At 43.9% G+C, this 18394-nt stretch overlaps 1 protein-coding gene across 1 annotated transcript; it reads right to left on the bottom strand.

Moving 5' to 3' along the window:
• Positions 1-350: 350 nt before the first annotated feature.
• Positions 351-18100, bottom strand: POLE2 (DNA polymerase epsilon 2, accessory subunit). The gene is made up of 19 exons (XM_079307722.1): positions 17963-18100; positions 15940-16040; positions 15000-15075; positions 14022-14099; positions 13248-13341; positions 12820-12894; positions 12481-12564; positions 11971-12030; positions 11536-11581; positions 10601-10673; positions 10003-10175; positions 8380-8469; positions 8155-8209; positions 7771-7830; positions 7596-7673; positions 7155-7263; positions 4578-4754; positions 1093-1160; positions 351-385 (listed from the first exon to the last, which is right to left on the bottom strand). Exons 1-19 carry the CDS (start codon positions 18028-18030, stop codon positions 367-369), a joined length of 1584 nt encoding a protein of 527 aa, XP_079163848.1. The 5' UTR covers positions 18031-18100; the 3' UTR covers positions 351-366.
• Positions 18101-18394: the final 294 nt, after the last annotated feature.

The raw sequence follows: 18394 nt of genomic DNA, 5'->3' as shown, positions 1-18394 counted from the left end.
GACCTTTCCTGAGCATTTCCAGACTAAGGAAAACCCTACCCCCATTGCCCATATCCTTGCAGATAACCAGCTATGCAAGTTCTCCTTATCTTTATTTCTTTTATTTTTTTAAGATTTTTTTAAAATTCCTGTTTGATACAGATGGTTCCTCCACTTACCTTTTTTATGCTGTGCCAATTATTTTTCACTCTTAACAATTTATCACAACTGACGCCAGTATCTTTTCCTGTAAAAGTTTATCTGTACAAAACAAAGCAGTTTTGACTTAGACATTTATTATAAAAAGTCCATAATACATCATAAAACTAAGGCATGTCAAAAATAAGAGCTGCAGTTGGCTTCACGTGGGCTCAGTGCCACAGAAATTCAGAGTCCTTGGAGCTTGCTGAAAACACCAAAGGAAAAACAATATTTAGAAAGTTTCTTTTTAAAATAGTTCACAATGCTATTGTATTTTTTTTATCTAGGAAAGACTTGATAATGTTTTCAACTATTTAAAGACCTGAACTATCTCATGGTGTGGTATTTTTATATTCAAGTAGAAGTGAAATGGGCTGACCAATTATTAATTCCCTCTCCAGCAAGGAGATAAATTTATGCTTTTCCTAAAGGGTTATACCATCATTATTTTAAACAGGTACATTTTCATCCATTTTAAGCCCTTTGATCCATTTTAATACTTTTTTTTTTTTGTAGCTGGCTATTTTTCAGTCAGGGAAAAAGGGATGAACAAGTGCAGGTTTAAAAATGTGTGAAATCAAAGCCTGAAAGTGGCTTCTGGGTTGGATGATTATCACAAAATGAAGCCAAAATAGTTCCTAAATTTAATTAATTTATGTAACAACCACCATCCCCAGAAACAAATCTGCTTCCCAATTAGATCTATTAATGGAAATCAGGCACTGCAGTCATCCCTACTTTGGGATTCTGCTTCTCATTATTGATATTTATAATTTGTAATTTTTTTTTGCTTTAGTTCTGGGGCATTTGGATTTGTTACACTGCTTAAGCTACTGGAACATTCAAATATTACCAATTTCCTGTGATTTTTATCCTGATAATCAACTCAGCACATAAGAAAAATTTATTTACCTGTCTTCAACTGTCTTGTTGGAGGGGTAATACACCTTGAAGGAAAATCCACTTCTGGGAAATGAACCCTGTGAAAGAAAAGGGAAAAAAAAAATAAATTGTGTGAGGAAACTGCAGTGCAGGGAGTGAGGAAGTGCTGGAACCCTGAAACCTGAAAATTTGGAACTTTCTGTGCTTTCTGACACTGACTCTTAAAAAAGGCCTTGGAGAAGCTTCCAAATTTGAGTTAAATTCACTGGTGTATAATAAAACATTGTAAAAAGTTAGAAATTTGAAGTTTTAAAGTAATAGGTGTAGGACAAGATGGAAGTTCTTGGGCATCAGCTCTTCTTGTTCCTTCTGCATAGTTTTAGGTGGTTTTTTTTTAATTGGATAAAAAATCCCACAGTGATTTTTTGAGTCAAAAGTATAAATAATAGAAATGTTAGCTTTTAATTGGATAGTTAGGCTGAAAAAAACTTTGTAACAAGCAAGATAAATCTCCATTTTCTTGCTTTTAGCTAGAACTATAAAAACTCACTGTACTATAGTGTTGGGCTTGGTTTTTTTTTTAAAGAGTTGAGCTGTTATTAGTTGTTATCAAGTTGTTTTTTGTAAAGTTTATGTTAAAAGTTTTTGGTAAAAAGTTTTAAACAGAGTAAAGTTTTTATTAGAAATTGTTTTTGTTGAGGCCCTGGGAGGGCTGATGTTGCTGTAGCTTTCTTTTTTTTTTTTTTTTTGGGTGATGATGGTGGAAAGGAGAGAAGAAAGAGAGAGTGTTTCTTTTCTTATATACAAATTACTTAATAAGCTAAAAACACAAACTTGAACATTTTTTTATAACTTACTACAATTTTAGTTATTTAGCACGCCAGTTTATATATAAATTACATATAAGGTCTATTTTGTTCTATTTTAAAAATGTAAGCAATATATTTATTATAGTTTTATTATGTTTAAAACTGTTATTGGAGCTTACATAGAACCTTGTTTTTTAATTTTTATTAGAACTTGTTTTTTACATTGGAATTTAAGACTATGTTCTTAGAGCTTACATAGAACCTTGTTTTTAACACTAGGATTATGCTTTTTAATTTTTATTAGAATTTGTTCTTTTGCATTGGAATTTAAGACTGTTCTTGGAGCTTACATAGAACCTTGTTTTTAACACTAGCATTGTTTTTTAACTTTTATCCTTTTTAACTTCTATTAGAATCTGTTCTTTTACATTGGTATTCAAGACTTTTTAGACCTTTACTTTTCAAAGTACTTAAAACATATTTTTACTTCCTTAAACTTATTTATCTAAAATTTCACCTTACACCCACTTAATACACTTTAATCCATCGAAAGGTTGTCATTCAATCTTTGATTTCTCTCTGAACAATTCAGAGACTTGCAGACTCTGCCATTGCAGATGAGAATTAATAAACAAGGGGAGTCCAAACACAAAAATGCATCTCTGGTGCTTCAGTGCTGGGAAAAGGCACAACAGACAAAAGGTGGGGCACAGGTGAGGTGAGGCACAGGTGAGATGGGGCACAGGTGGGGTGGGGCACAGGTGAGATGGGGCACAGGTGAGGTGAGGCACAGGTGAGATGGGGCACAGGTGGGGTGGGGCACAGGTGAGATGGGGCACAGGTGAGGCACAGGTGAGGTGGGGCACAGGTGAGGCACAGGTGAGGTGGGGGCACAGGTGGGGCACAGGTGAGGTGGGGGCACAGGTGAGATGGGGCACAGGTGAGGTGAGGCACAGGTGAGATGGGGCACAGGTGAGATTGGGGCACAGGTGAGGTGGGGGCACAGGTGGGAGCACAGGTGAGGTGGGGCACAGGTGAGGTGGAGCACAGGTGAGGTCAGGCACAGGTGAGGTGAGGCACAGGTGAGGTGAGGCACAGGTGAGATGGGGCACAGGTGGGGTGGGGCACAGGTGAGATGGGGCACAGGTGAGGCACAGGTGAGGTGGGGGCACAGGTGAGGCACAGGTGAGGTGGGGCACAGGTGGGGCACAGGTGAGATGGGGCACAGGTGGGGCACAGGTGAGGTGGGGGCACAGGTGAGGTGGGGGCACAGGTGAGGTGAGGCACAGGTGAGGTGGGGCACAGGTGAGGTGGGGCACAGGTGAGGTGGGGGCACAGGTGAGGCACAGGTGAGGTGGGGCACAGGTGAGGTGGGGGCACAGGTGAGGCACAGGTGAGGTGGGGCACAGGTGAGGTGGGGGCACAGGTGAGGCACAGGTGAGGTGGGGCACAGGTGAGGTGGGGGCACAGGTGAGGCACAGGTGGGGTGGGGCACAGGTGAGATGGGGCACAGGTGAGGCACAGGTGAGGTGGGGGCACAGGTGAGGCACAGGTGAGGTGGGGCACAGGTGGGGCACAGGTGAGGTGGGGCACAGGTGAGGTGGGGCACAGGTGAGGTGGGGGCACAGGTGAGGCACAGGTGAGGTGGGGCACAGGTGAGGTGGGGGCACAGGTGAGGCACAGGTGAGGTGGGGGCACAGGTGAGGCACAGGTGAGGTGGGGCACAGGTGAGGCACAGGTGAGGTGGGGGCACAGGTGAGGCACAGGTGAGGTGGGGCACAGATGGGGCACAGGTGAGGTGGGGCACAGGTGAGATGGGGCACAGGTGGGGCACAGGTGAGGTGGGGGCACAGGTGAGGTGGGGGCACAGGTGAGGTGAGGCACAGGTGAGGTGGGGCACAGGTGAGGTGGGGCACAGGTGAGGTGGGGGCACAGGTGAGGCACAGGTGAGGTGGGGCACAGGTGAGGTGGGGGCACAGGTGAGGCACAGGTGAGGTGGGGGCACAGGTGAGGCACAGGTGAGGTGGGGCACAGGTGAGGCACAGGTGAGGTGGGGGCACAGGTGAGGCACAGGTGAGGTGGGGCACAGATGGGGCACAGGTGAGGTGGGGCACAGGTGAGATGGGGCACAGGTGAGGTGGGGGCACAGGTGAGGTGGGGCACAGGTGAGATGGGGCACAGGTGAGGTGGGGGCACAGGTGAGATGGGGCACAGGTGAGATGGGGCACAGGTGAGGTGAGGCACAGGTGAGATGGGGCACAGGTGAGATGGGGCACAGGTGAGATGGGGCACAGGTGAGGTGGGGGCACAGGTGAGGTGGGGGCACAGGTGAGGTGGGGCACAGGTGAGGTGGGGGCACAGGTGAGGCACAGGTGAGGTGGGGCACAGGTGAGGTGGGGGCACAGGTGAGGCACAGGTGAGGTGGGGGCACAGGTGAGGTGAGGCACAGGTGAGGTGGGGCACAGGTGAGGTGGGGCACAGGTGAGGTGGGGCACAGGTGAGGTGGGGCACAGGTGAGGCACAGGTGAGGTGGAGCACAGGTGAGGTGGGGCACAGGTCAGGTGAGGCACAGGTGAGATGGGGCACAGGTGAGGTGAGGCACAGGTGGGGCACAGGTGAGATGGGGCACAGGTGAGGTGAGGCACAGGTGGGGCACAGGTGAGATGGGGCACAGGTGAGGTGAGGCACAGGTGAGGGGGCTCTTACAGGGTTGAAGCAGAGGCAGTCAGTGCTGGTGACACTGAAGGGGTCGTGTTTGTCAGCAGTGACCAGCAGGTCTGGCAGGGGATAAACCCTCAGGGAATAATCATAGGCCCAGAACACAGGGCTGACAAACAGGGGCAGGGGGGTCAGGTGGCCCTGGGACAAAATGGTCTTCACAAACTGCAAAACAAAAAAAAAAATACAAATAAATACTTGGTTTGAAACATCTGCAGTATTTATCCAACCTGGGATAAAATTGTCTTTACAAACTGGAAAAAAAAAACCCAAACAAATAAATACTTGGTTTGAAACATCTGCAGTATGTATCCAACCTGGGATAAAATGGTCTTTACAAACAAAACAAAAAAAATACAAATAAATACTTGGTTTGAAACATCTGGAGTATTTATCCAACCTGGGATAAAATGGTCTTTACAAACAAAACAAAAAAAAATACAAATAAATACTTGGTTTGAAACATCTGCAGTATTTATCCAACCTGGGATAAAATGGTCTTCACAAACTGCAAAACAAAAATAAAAAACCAAACAACTACTTGGTTTGAAACATTTGGAGTGTTAATCCCATCTGTGATAAAATGGTTTTCACAAACTGCAAAACAAACAAAAAAAAAAAAAACAAAACAAATAAATACTTGGTTTGAAACATCTGGAGTATTTATCCAACCTGGGATAAAATGGTCTTTACAAACAGGAAAAAAACAAAAAACCAAAAAAAAACAACCACAATTAGTTTGAAATATTTGAAACATTTATCCCCCTGTGATAAAATGGTCTTCACAAACTGCAGAAAAAACCCAAAACCCCACAAATATTTGGATTTGAAATATTTATCCCCTGTGATAAAATGGTTTTCACAAACTGCAAAAACAACCCCACAAACACTTGGTTTGAAACATTTGGAGTATTTATCCCCTGGGATAAAATGGTCTTTACAAACTGAAAAAAAAAAACAAACAAACAAAAAAAAAAAAAAAAAGCCAAAAAACCCATAAACAATTACTTTGAAACATTTGAAGCATTTATCCCCCCTGTGATAAAATGGTCTTCACAAACTGCAAAAAAAAAAATCAAAAACCCACAAAGATTTGGTTTGAAACATTTAATGCACTTATTCCCTGCAATAAAATGGTCTTTACAAATATAAAAAAAAACCCCACAAACACTTGGTTTGAAACATTTGAACTCATGTGGTGGTTTGTAAATGTTTTTTGAAATTATTTGTTGAAACTTGGATAGTTTATTTTGTATCTGATAAGGATTAATTAGTGTTGGATTTTGAATATGAATACATTGTTACATTAATGAAAAAGCTTGTGTAAAGACAAAAAAACTTTGGGAAAGTTTGGGGGTTTTTATCCCACTTAAAAAGTGAAAAACAAAAAACAAAAACCCACAAACAACTTGATTTGAAACATTTGCTGCAAGCTCAGCTGATCTCCATGTGCCAGAGTGTGTTAATAAAGAAGCTTTTGGAACCTGGAAATGTTTGGGCTTTTTTGTATCTTGTTCCTTGTGATTATTAATGATTTCTAGAGTAAAGCAGAGACTCCTCCAGCACTGAGCTGCTCTTGCCTTTCTTGAATTAACACACAAAAACCTTTTTAAAGCCAGAATTTGAAGATGTCAAAATTATTTCATTTATCAGGAGAATCTACTTACCTGTTCCTCCAGCCCAGAAAGTACCAACACTGCCACAAGTCTCATTTTTGAGTTTTTATCTTTCTTATGGCTTTCCAGTTAACCACAAGACTCACATTTAAAATGTTTTTTCCCTGGACTGAAAGATTTATTTGATTCCCAGATGATTTTCCTTTCTTAGTGATTTAATTTCTTAATTTTCCTCTCTTTTTCTCCCACATTAAAATAGGCAAAAAAGGCAGAGGAAAAATTGCAGAAAATGCTGCAATTGTACATTTCCTTCATGATTCCTTCCTGGAAAAGCCCAGGATGAGGAAAGGGAAGTGTCAGGAATTCAAATGTGCCCTAAAACCTGAGTGTCCACAGGGTGCTCACAGGGACTGAGCTAAAACAACTTTCTGAGGCAAGCAAACAAAAAAAATCCTATAAAATAAATAAATCCAGACTCCATCCATCACTGCAGTGAGCCAGGAGTACCTGGATCATTCCCATCCAATGAAATCAGTAAATCCCACCTTCATTAAGTGGAACCACAACCCAGAGCACACTGATGTGTGAGAAGCAGAATTTCCATTCAAAACAAGATGAATTTTTGAGGAAGTGACCTGCAGCTTTACTGCAAATGACACTGGGGAACTGATCAAATCTTTAAAAAAATGATAATTTGCATTAAAATCTGCCTTTAGGAATCAGTGGTTTTTGGCAGGACACTGATGGTTGGTGCTCTGAAGTTCTGTGACACAGTGTGACAGAATGTCAAAATGTAAAAAAAAAGTAAGAATATGAAATGTATAAATCCTTCTTACAACCCCTCTCATGCAATGAGTCATGAGAATGAGGATCAGAGCCCCCAAAATGCAGCTCTGCTGATCAATAAAATGAAAACTCCTGGCACCAGGTGGTGAATTGACTCACTCACATGGTTGGGAATGTCCATGGTGCTGCTTGGGAAACGGACACAGTTCCTGCACATTTTGTTGATCAAATCCTCCCGAAAAATGATGATTTCTTGGGTGCAGTATTGAATCCTGAGTGGAAAACAGCAGTGAAATTAATTCAATGATGTATTATAAAGTTGATCTCCCTTTAATACAGACAATTGAATGAAAAGAATACTTCTGATTCAGAAAAATCGTGATGCTTTTGGGTAGGATTTTTGTATTCAATAGAAATTTTTATTCACTGATTTTTTATGTCTTAATGTATTAAAAACTAGTTACAATTTATGCAAGTGAAGAATTCTACTCATTTGAAAAATTTTAAGGCAATTTTTCCTCAAAATCTGTATGCTTTGAAAATGATACTTGCACATAATTTTGTTTAAAAAATCGTTTTTAAAAATTAGCAGTTACATGGTTACCTGCAGGGATTTGTGGTGAAAAATGAAAATGGCACCAGCTGTCTGAACTCCTGAGTGATATTTTCTGCCAGTGGGGGTCTAAAATAAATACCAGAGGTATCAACAAAGAGTCTTATCATCTCTAACTCCAATTTCACTCAAATTTCCAAGATTTGGGAAAAAGAAGCAAACTGACCTTGGTAAAATAGAACCAGGCCCAGGATCTTCAGGACCAGGGACAAACACAAATCGACTACTGCAGGAAAAAAAAAAAAACAAAAAACAAAAAAAAAGTTCAACAAATCTCTTTTGTATAAAGTGATCCTAAAAACTAGGTCTGATGTTCTGAATTCAGAGAGCAGAGCCAGGAAAGTATCCCAGGGAGAGACCTTGGCTCCCTCATTAGCAGTTTCCATTTTAGATAAAATCAAACTTCTCCTCCCAAACAAACCTGCAGGCCTGGTACAAAACCAGCATTTTATCTGATCACAGCTGGCTCACAAGACAGAGAAAATAGGGTAACTCTCAGCTTCTTCAAGTAATTAAAAGCTTCACAAAATAAACAGATTTGCCCTTGTACCTTTTATGGATGCTGGGATATTCACATATAATATCTGCCAGAGCTTTCAAAGAACCTGGGAAAAACAGGACACAACACCTGCTTAGAAATAAACCTTGGGTGAATCCCCCCCCTCTATTGCAGTGCAATTAAAAAATGAGGGTTTATTTTCTGCTCTCTTCATTTGTTTGCCACCATTATTTGAATTCAAGGCACATTGTTGGCTGTTTCTAAAGACCTCCCTACCTTTCAGGGACTGGATGTGATTTTTGCCATATGGCGCCGATGAAAAATTTCCACAGAAGAAAAAGCAGGTGGGAGGTGCAGAGGAATAACCTGGGAAAAGAGAGGATTTGTGAGTGCATCCACTCACTGCAGCATCTTCCAGGGAAAGCAGAGCTGGAACAGCACTGCCAGCTCTGCTGCTATTAATATACCTAACTGGTTTTCTTATCCAGGCTGGTTTAGCTCCAAAAGGTGATGGCAGTGTACAAATATCACTTTTGGTATTTACAGGCTGAGTTGCAGCAGTGTTTGTGTGTATCCAACTCCTGACCCAGCCAGAGAATTACACCAAGTGCAATTACAATAAATAATGCCATTTTAAAATGTATTATTGGCTTCAAGAGGAAAACAGCAAGCAGGCAGCAGTGGATTGCTATTAACCTCCATGATCACTCCAATTGAAGGGCTCTCCCAACATCCAATTCCCCCTTTGGCATTATAGAACAACAGTAACTGGAAGTGCCTGAGCAGTTTGAGTGCTCACAACCTCACCCATCACCCTCTGCAGAGCAAAGGGGGGGAAAGAAACCTGATTCCCATCTATGAAATAAAAATAGAAACAGCTACTCAGGCATTCATCTCACATCCCAGTTCCTCTCCCTTTTCCTGACACACAGAATCACACTTGGATTTACTTCACTGGTTTTCAAAGGGGCTGGTAAATAGAACAGAATTGCTTATCCCAGAGAAGTGCCTCATCAATATTTTTCCTTGCTCTCCCCCTCAGCTGCTCATTTAGTTTATAATTAAGAAGGTTATCACTATTAAAGTCTCAAAATAGCAAATGCAAGCTGTGCACCTCTGCCAGGTGGGTTCAGCACACCAATCTCACTGACCAAAGTCCCTTTCTGCCTCAGCACCTGCAATCCTGGGCCAAGCCCAGTTTGCCCCAGAGATTTGGCAGCTCTGATCCAGATCCTGAACTGGTTTTGTAACTGCTGCAGGACTGTGCTAATTTGTGTCCAGTTCCCTTTTGGTGAGGAGCACTTTCCCACCCTGAATTCTGTTTTGTTTTCAAACCAGTCTCTGTCTCTCACACTTCCATTCTGCCCGAGGCAGGAGGGACAAGCTGTTCCAAAAGTGCTGCAATACAAAGGAGCAATTGATAAATGCTTGTTTTCCCCAGTGTTGTCCACATTACTGATCCCAGAATCCTGGAATAGGTTGGAAGGACCTTAAATCCCATCCCATTCCAACTCCCTGCCAGGGACACCTTCCACTGTCCCAGGCTGCTCCAAACTCATCCAGCCTGGCCTGGGACACTCTCAGGGATCCAGGTGCAGCCTCAGCTTCTCTGGCAATTCTATTCCAGGGCCTCTCCATCCTCCCAGCCAGGAATTCCTTCCCAATATCTCACCCATCCCTGCCCTCTGGCAGTGAGAAACAATGTTCACCTCTCTGAACTAAGGAGTTTAAAATAAAAATAAATTCTGGTCGTCAAAATAAACCCAGGGAGAACTTCCAGGAGCAAACATTCTTATCACAGGCCAGAAACTGGCTAGTGGTCAAAACACCATTTGTACCAAGAATTTAGGGAAACAGATTCTAAAAGCAAAGTTTAGAGTGAAAGCAATTCCCACCTACCTGAAAACATCATGTGAAGCTTTTCCAGCACTTCTGCTTGGTCCAGCCACACATCAGACACAAACACAAACATGGCATCTTCATTCTCTTCCTCCAGCTGCTTCAGCTTTGCAGAAGCCTTTACTGAAGTTGAGGAAGGGCCTCCAAAGAAGTTGATATTCCCATAGAAGGCTCTGCACCATTAAAATGCTCCAGTTAGAACCCCAGAATGATTTGGGTTGGAAGGAACATTAAAGCTCATCCCATTCCTCTGCCAAGGGCAGGGACACCTTCCACTATCCCAGGGATCCATTCTCTCAGCAACAAGGGATTTATTATTCCCATGTTACCTGGCTTTGCAACTGAGAAGGGCTTACATCCCAATTTCCATTCATATGCAGAACCCAAAGGCCTTTGGAAAAATTTTTCTGCCAACACTCCAGGTTTTAGTGCCTGCAAGTCCCAGAACTGCTTCCTTAAAATTACATTTATTTTAAAGCATTTGGGGAGGAGGAAGAATAACATACTTGAATGTCAGAGAAATGATGAAATAACAATGATCTTACTTAGAAACCCATAGGAAAACACAGAGTGAGGCTGCCAAAAGTCACTTTTGTACCTCGTGGTAGCAGAAGGCTCAGTGGGCGGAAATCCAAAAGCGTTCACATGAAAAACTTCATCTTCATACCAACCTAGGAGGTTTTGGAACAGCAAAATAACCCTTCAGTTCTTCTAACAGCATCATGTCCTAGACATTAGTCAGAGTTGGCAGCTGTGCTGCACTGCCTGTCCCAGCCTCCATCAATCCCTCTCTTGTGGCAGCTCCACAGAACCAGAGCACGGAATGATCCCCATGGAAAAAGGGCTGAGCAAAAAGCAACTTTCTCTAAAGCCCAGCCCCTTCTGGCCATGGATTTGCTGCACAGCACAGGAACAGCCCCTCAAGGCAACCAGGAGCAATGCAGGGGAACAGGAATCATTCTGCAGGAAGGCTCCCCATCCAACTGCTCCTTGTCTCAAATCCCACTGGTGAGAACAGGCTGATATTGATTTACCCCCACTCTCATTTCTGCTCCCAACTTCTACTTACAAACATAAAACACACTAGAAAACAGACTGAGATCATGTAACTTGCACAGAGGAATATTTCACACACAGAAATAGTTTGGTTTTTTTTTTTTTTTTGCTAAAACAAGGCTCTAAAACTGCAAGCTCTTACATCATCCTAATGAGAAGCCTCATTAAAGGACCAAAGCTTTGCCAGCACAAAGCAGCATTTTCAGATTGTTAAATCATTCCTTTGGTTATTCTAGGCTGGTTTCCTAATCCAGTCATAACTTCTCCAAGCATGCTGGGGCCAATCCCCAAAGCTGCTCCAGACTCTCACAACCCCCAACACCCTCAAATTGTTCCTCTCTGCCTCCAGAGTCCACAAGGTCACAGATTCACTGATGGACACCAAAAATGAGACTTCTCTGCTCAGCCACATCTGGCAGCCACAGCTTTAACAGAATAATTTATTACAAGCTGAAAAATAAACCCACTCTGCTTTACCTTCTGCCAGGACAAAGCTGGATTCAGTGTACAGCCCACTGTGGAACTGGTGCAGGAAGGTTAAGGATTGTATTTTTCATAGATTTGAAGTAGGTTTTTTAACCAAAATTTGCTTTCCAGCTGGTGTAATAGATTTGGACAGCACTGAAAGTTCCCAGGCTGCCTGAAGAGCCTAGAAATTCCCTGGTACCTGAGCAGGTAAGTGCAGGGAGAGCCCAGGAACTGGAACAGGCTCTGCTTCCATGGGGAGGAGAAGTGACCATGTCCAAGAAAAAGGCAGGAGCTGCAGCAGCCAAGGAATTGGAAACAAAGCAGAAAGGCAGAGCTGCAACTCTAAATATATAAATTTTGATGGTCAGCATTGATTTACTGTTCAATTTTAAATCCTGCAGGTCTACAGGAAATGTCTGCAGCTCTTCCATCACAGCAAAAGGATATTGCTTTACTGATGTCTAGCTGGACTACTCCTGTGGGGTCTTCTAGGAAAAACTTCCCCTAAAAAACAGGATTCATTAATAGAGCAAAATACACCAAACACACAAATGCTTCAATCAGAATCATCTATCAGCATGTAGAAATAATTGGGCTGGGTTTAATGTTTTAAGCTGGCAAGAACTGAAACTAATGTAGTTTATAATAAATGAATCTCAGAACTTCCCTGGGATCTGCTGCCATTAGGATTGCTGGTGCCCCCCTCCCAAAATCACAGTCCAGGACATTGGCAAGTCCAAACTGAGTCACTGGAAGCTCCAGCCTCTCAAGAAAGGACATGCCAAAAAATCCCAACTGCTTCTGGTTGCTGACATAAAAATTGTATAGTGGGAAGACAAATAAAGACATTTTCCACACTCACACTGGGTCAAGTGTGAGATACTTTTCTCATTTTTATTGCATTATAGCACTGAATGAGCAGTGTCAGAGACCCCAGAATAAAAAGGAACTCACCTCCTTGAGCTGAGTGATCATCCCAAGCACAATCACTTCTCCCACTTTAGCTGTATTGCCCAAGAGAGTTTCTACTGTCTTCAGCTGGGATCAAAGGCAAAGAATCCAATCAGAATCAAATCAAACTCTCCAGGTGCCTTTTCCCAAGCAAGACAAAGCCCCACACAGGACATGGTTTTACATAAACACACACATGAGCCAGAGGATTACAACAATTACAAAAATCAGAGCCATATTTCTGAACCTGCCTTAGGAGAAGATTCCCAATAATAATGGCTGCCAGCATAAAGAACTGCTGTAATTACTGAGACTAAAACTGGAAAAAAATCCATTTTTTACCTGGAATTTGCTCTTGCTGTCATCAGGATGAGCAACAACTGGTGAAGGAGTGAACAGCTCATGTCTGTGAGTCCTCTGCAGAAACCAAAATTGAAGTGATTCAGCTTAAAAATAAATGAGCACTGTCAAAAAGCCAGTTTGCTGCAAGCACTATACAAAACACTTCAGAAAGTTCTTACTCTATTTCATCCAGCAACTTTTAATAATTCAGACCTTGTGACAAGAATTTGCTCCCAAGAAACAGATGATCAATAACACCGGATAATAAAACTAAACCTAAAAAAGTGTCATGAAAGCATCTGTAAGGCTGCTAAAAGAAGTCATTAGTGGCAAGCTGGAAGGCAGAGGGTTTATGAGGCAGGGAGTGCAGGATTATTTTGGGAAGGAGGTGTGGGATCCATCCCTGTGGCAGCTGCAGAGCTCCTGACCTGCTGGAGGATGGAGTAGCGCTCCCGGTACAGCTCTGCCTTGTCCCTGGCAGTCCCAAACAAACTGGGCCCAGGCAGGTCAGTCATGGACAGGCTGCAGGCAATTAACACAAGCACAGTTTTAAAAAGGGATATTGCACACATTAATATCATTGCTTGGTCTAAAAGGTTTGGGAGGGTGCAAAAGCTATGCCATGATTGAGGTATTGCATGAGGGACGTTCCTGTGTTTCTGCATTTCTGCATCCATCTCACTCCCCTCTAACTCACAGGCCTGGAGATTTATCCTTCCACCCAAAGAGACCTCTGCAGAAATCCATTTAAAAAAAGCAGTTATGCCTTTAAGGAGTTGTGAACAAAACCATTATTCCTCCAGTTTCTCACCAGCTGCTCCTAATTTTTCTTTTCTAGCGTCTGGAGCTCTCCTTAGAAACCCCCCAGGGCTTCAGGGAGCTGCAAGATACAGACTAAGAAATAAATACAGGCAACAGACAGGTCAAATTTATTAAAAAAAATAGATTTTAACAGCCCAATGTGAGAAAAAAAAATACCCCCAGACTACCTTTAGTGATGTATGTCCTTAGCCTTACTGTCTTTTTTATTCATTAGGTGGCATCAACTTGGTTTATGGTCTTAAACATTTATTACTTTTCTCACTCAGGCTTCAGTGGAACAGACCCAAGAGGAAAAGATTAAAACCAGATTTATCCTATAGAAACAGAGGCTTTGTTCTTAGAGCAGGAAGTGCTTGTAACTTAAAATATGGGAGACTTACGGCAGGAACTTCTTTCTTTCTGAATTATAAATAAAACGTGGGATGTCAAAGGCTCCAATAATGTTGAAAACATTTTCTCTGAAATAAGAACAGTTACAGCATTAACTGAATGTCACCTTCCAACCAAAACCATCCTGTGATTCCATGAAGTGGGTGAAGCAAACTAACAAAATAGGGTGGAGAAAATGACATTTGTTTTGTTCACTATCATCATAATTTCTCTTTCTGCTTTATATTCTGTTTTCTATTCTATTTTCTCTAGTTAAATAATTTAAAAGACTTGTCCCTGTGATCTGTAGAGCTTTTCCCTTCAGGACTCTGCAGAGAGAATCTGTACATATGGATTTCTCTTCACTTCTGGAGGGAAAAAAAAACCCAACTAAGTATAAAAAAGCACTAAAAGAAAAGTCACACTCAAACCATCTGCATCATAATGATTCCAATGGCGAGGAGCAAAGTTAAACTCAGATTTTCTCCATCCTGAGAGGCTGTGGGATGACAGGATCTAATTGACATGCCCAGCAAACCATCTCTTTTCATGCTTTGCATCACGATGTGAACACAAAAGGAAACACATCCATCAGGATCACAAAGCTCTCAGAAACTCCAGTAATTGCTCCACACTTTGTTATCACAGAAGGGAAATCAATCAGGGCTTCAAAAAACTAAACAAAAAAAGCTGGAGCAGGCACCCCAGAGGAAAAGTTTTCCAGAGTGCTTTCAGAAAAGAAAGGAACAAAAGCAACCTGAGATAACTTTCATGTAGAGCAGAGCAAATAAAGCATGGACAGAATATTGGTTAATATGCAACCTGGAGCACACACAACCCCACAATGTCAGAACAAATGCTCCAAGGAGCAACCTGGAGCAAAGGCAAAAGCAGAAAATCCCTGGCATTCATTTGCCCAGGAGGAAGGAGGAAATGACAGCAGCTCCCAGGAGTGCCAAGGCAATCTGTCATTTGTGATGTCACCCTACATGGCCTCGTCCGGGGCCCGGCTGCATTCCTGGACAGCTGCTTCCAGCAGGGGCTGCTCAATCATGTTGGATGGCACTGCAAAGGAAAAGCCCAAGGATCAAACCTGCAGCAGGGAAGGAAGTGGGTCTCCAATATTCCACATCAAATGGCTGAGTCTCCTCACAGGAATACACACAATGTTCTCTGTCGTGACACAGATGGAGCATTTAATATTGCAACCAAAAGGACACATTCCCAGGGGAAAAAAATATCCTTACTGTGCCCACCCCGAATTCCCTAAACATGGAGAACAGGACAATTATAGTCCATGCAAAGCTGCCAAATGTAACACAAATGTGTTAGAGCTGAGCTTTCACATTCTGGAGGTTAATTTGGTTCCAGAACATTATCACATGGACTGCTGCTATAAATATTCCAACACAATTCTGGAGACAGGCACATTGTTGTTTTCATGGATTTAAACTGGGAATTTAGTTTGAAGGCCCCCCCACCCTCACAGGTATTCCATCAAAAATATGATTATAAAAATATTACAAAATTTATAAATATTCCATCTAACCCTGCCCTCTGGCAGTGGGAAGCCATTCCCTGTGTCCTGTCACTCCATGTGCAAATATCCTCTCTCCATTTTAATTTTTAAAATTACAGTTTCAGGTACAAAGATGCCCAGACACACTCTCAGTAACTGTCACTGAAAAATGTTACTACTTTTGGAAAAGTCAGGATATTCTGCACTGCCAACTCTTTAAATGGCACAAATGTCTTCTGCTGACATTGTAAACTTCAGTGTTTAACCAAATAAAAGCCCAAAAAATACATTTATCTCTCTCAATCCTTTATACTACAATGACACCTCAGTGCCTCTGCTGCCAGCAACTGTCTTGATAACAACAGAAATGCCAGGAAAACTGGCTCAAGAAAAAGAAATTGTTTACTTACAAGGCTGTTTTTCAACTGCATCAATGACATTTTCAATTATATCATCAAGTTCTCTCTCACTGGTGGACTGGAAAGCTTCAGTGAGATACTTCAGGGCATCCCTAATCCCAGAGGAAAAAGCACAAAAAGCAATTAATATTCAATAGTTTACACAAACTGTGATGATTTTGGCAGGTGTGCACATCATCACCACATGGCTTGTGGTTAAGAAGCAGAAGTAATTAGTACTGCCTAAAAGCACATTGGTTTAAATAAAAAAAAATCATTTGGATTGAAATTATCAGGGAAAAGCCATGGAGAAGGTGAGTTTGACACAAAAGATGCCATGCTGGAAGGGAATTCTGGAGACAGTGAGGCCCAGCCTTTGCTGAAAGCAGGGCTTGGGTTTGCTGTCCAGGGCCCTGTGGAGCCAAGCCTTGAGTATTCCCAGGAAGGGAAATCCCATCAACTTCAAAGTTTAATTACTACTACAAAGAAGAATTTAATTAAGCTTGTGTCACTTGCCCTGTCACCATGCACCCTTGAGAACATTTCTCACTTTTAGGAAGACTGGGATCAGCTCCTCATGAATCTTCCCTTCTTGAGGCTAAACCCCAAATCCTTCACATCCTCTCCATGTCAGGTTCTCTGACCCTCTAATCACAGAATCCCAGAATGGTTTGGAAGGGACCTTAAATCCCATCCCATCCCATCCCATCCCCTGCCATGGCAGAGACACTTCCCACTGTCCCAGGTTGTCCCAAATCCCAGTGTCCAGCCTGGCCTTGGACACTTTCAGGGATCCAGGGGCAGCCACAGCTGCTCTGGTCACCTGTGCCAGGGTATCACCACCCCCACAGCCAGGATTCCTTCCCAATATCCCATCTAGGCCAGATGAAGCCATTCCCTTGTCCCCAGTCCAGCTCTCCTTTAAGCCCTGAAGTGGCTCTGAGCTCTCCAGCTGAGCACCCCCAGCTCTCCCAGCCTGGCCCCAGCCCTTGGAGCAGCTCCATGGCCCCTCTGGACTCATCCCAGCATGTCCACATCTCTCATTTTGGACCTGGATGCAGCCCTGAAGCTGAGATGTCACCAGAGCAGAGCTCCCAGCTCCTCCTTACACCCCACAGCCTCCAGCCCAGCAACACCTCAACAGCCCCACAGGATCTGCTCCACTTCATCAATACCTCTGAAACTGGAGTTGTTTTAATTCTCAATAACACAGGATGTAGAAATCCGGTTCTTGCCTCAACCTTAGACTAGTCTCACATTAAAGATAACAATTTTCTTATTAATGTCACCTGCTGGCCAGTCAAACTGGCATTTTGGTGATCAGCCTGACCTTCAAAATGTCTCAGCTCATGGAACTGTGGAGTCAGGAGTTCTGGATTTGTGCTCCTCTCTAATGAAAGTATCAGGGCACTGTCCAAAATAATCACATCTCATCCATGACAAAAAAAAAAAGAGAATTTAATTGATATTAACACACAGGAAGGGAAGGAAAAATAAGAGTGATGGGAGACCAAGTCTCTTATAAATCATGTCACCTTCCACTGTAAGCAGGAAGCCCTTTCCATTGACCTTGGCATCTCTAAATAATACAACCTATTATATTTGGAAATACACCATTCCCATCTTTAGAAATGTCATTTCTTCCTCTAGCAAAGAATGCTGAGCACAGGACTGCCAAGTGGAATTCAGAAAGAGATCCCAGAGTTGTCAGGGTCAGAGACAGACATAAAAACTCAACCAAACAGCGGCACCAGCATCAGGGGGAGACCATGGGCAGCTTTTGATGGCACCCACGGTGATGAGGAGGACGGATGGCCGCACAGATGGAAGGAAGCGCTCGCAGTAACAGGACAGGCAAAGGCTTTGGAGGAGGCCTCGATGCGGAGCAAGGAGGAGGAGGCGGGAAAGAGGCACCAGATCCCGTGAGGGGATGCGGAGCGACCCGAGGCCCGCCCGGGGCCGATCCCCGCGGCACCGAGCAGGGTCCGGGTCCGGGCTCGGGTCTGGGTTCGGCTCCGGGCCCAGCGCTACTCACGGGCGCAGGACGAGCCCCCGCAGCCGGAACGCGGAGCTGAGGCGGCGCCGCAGCCGCTCCGGGTCCATGGCGGCGATGGCGCCAAAAGCGGCCGGGCACGGCCCCTCACAGCCAGAGCCGGCCCCTCTCAGCCAGAGCCGGCCCCTCACAGCCAGAGCCGGCCCCTCTCAGCCAGAGCCGGCCCCTCACAGCCCGGCACGGCCCCTCACAGCCCGGCACGGCCCCTCACAGCCCGGCACGGCCCCTCTCAGCCAGAGCCGGCCCCTCACAGCCAGAGCCGGCCCCTCACAGCCAGAGCCGGCCCCTCACAGCCAGAGCCGGCCCCTCTCAGCCAGAGCCGGCCCCTCACAGCCAGAGCCGGCCCCTCTCAGCCAGAGCCGGCCCCTCACAGCCAGAGCCGGCCCCTCACAGCCCGGGCCGGCCCCTCACAGC

Source organism: Erithacus rubecula, assembly GCF_903797595.1.
Source record: "Erithacus rubecula genome assembly, chromosome: 6".
Lineage (NCBI taxonomy): Eukaryota > Metazoa > Chordata > Aves > Passeriformes > Muscicapidae > Erithacus > Erithacus rubecula.
The sequence above is the reverse complement of the archived record's forward strand: the minus strand, read 5'-3'. Positions and strand labels throughout refer to the sequence as shown.

Bases quoted from the DNA above. Each gene is read 5' to 3' on its own strand.
- POLE2 (XM_079307722.1), bottom strand. From the start codon at position 18,030: ATGGACCCGGAGCGGCTGCGGCGCCGCCTCAGCTCCGCGTTCCGGCTG. The intron at 7,674-7,770 runs GTCAGTTTGCTT...TATTTATTTTAG, and splicing joins CCTGGTTCTATTTTACCAAG to ACCCCCACTGGCAGAAAATA. The intron at 7,264-7,595 runs GTAACCATGTAA...TTTTCCACTCAG, and splicing joins TTCACCACAAATCCCTGCAG to GATTCAATACTGCACCCAAG.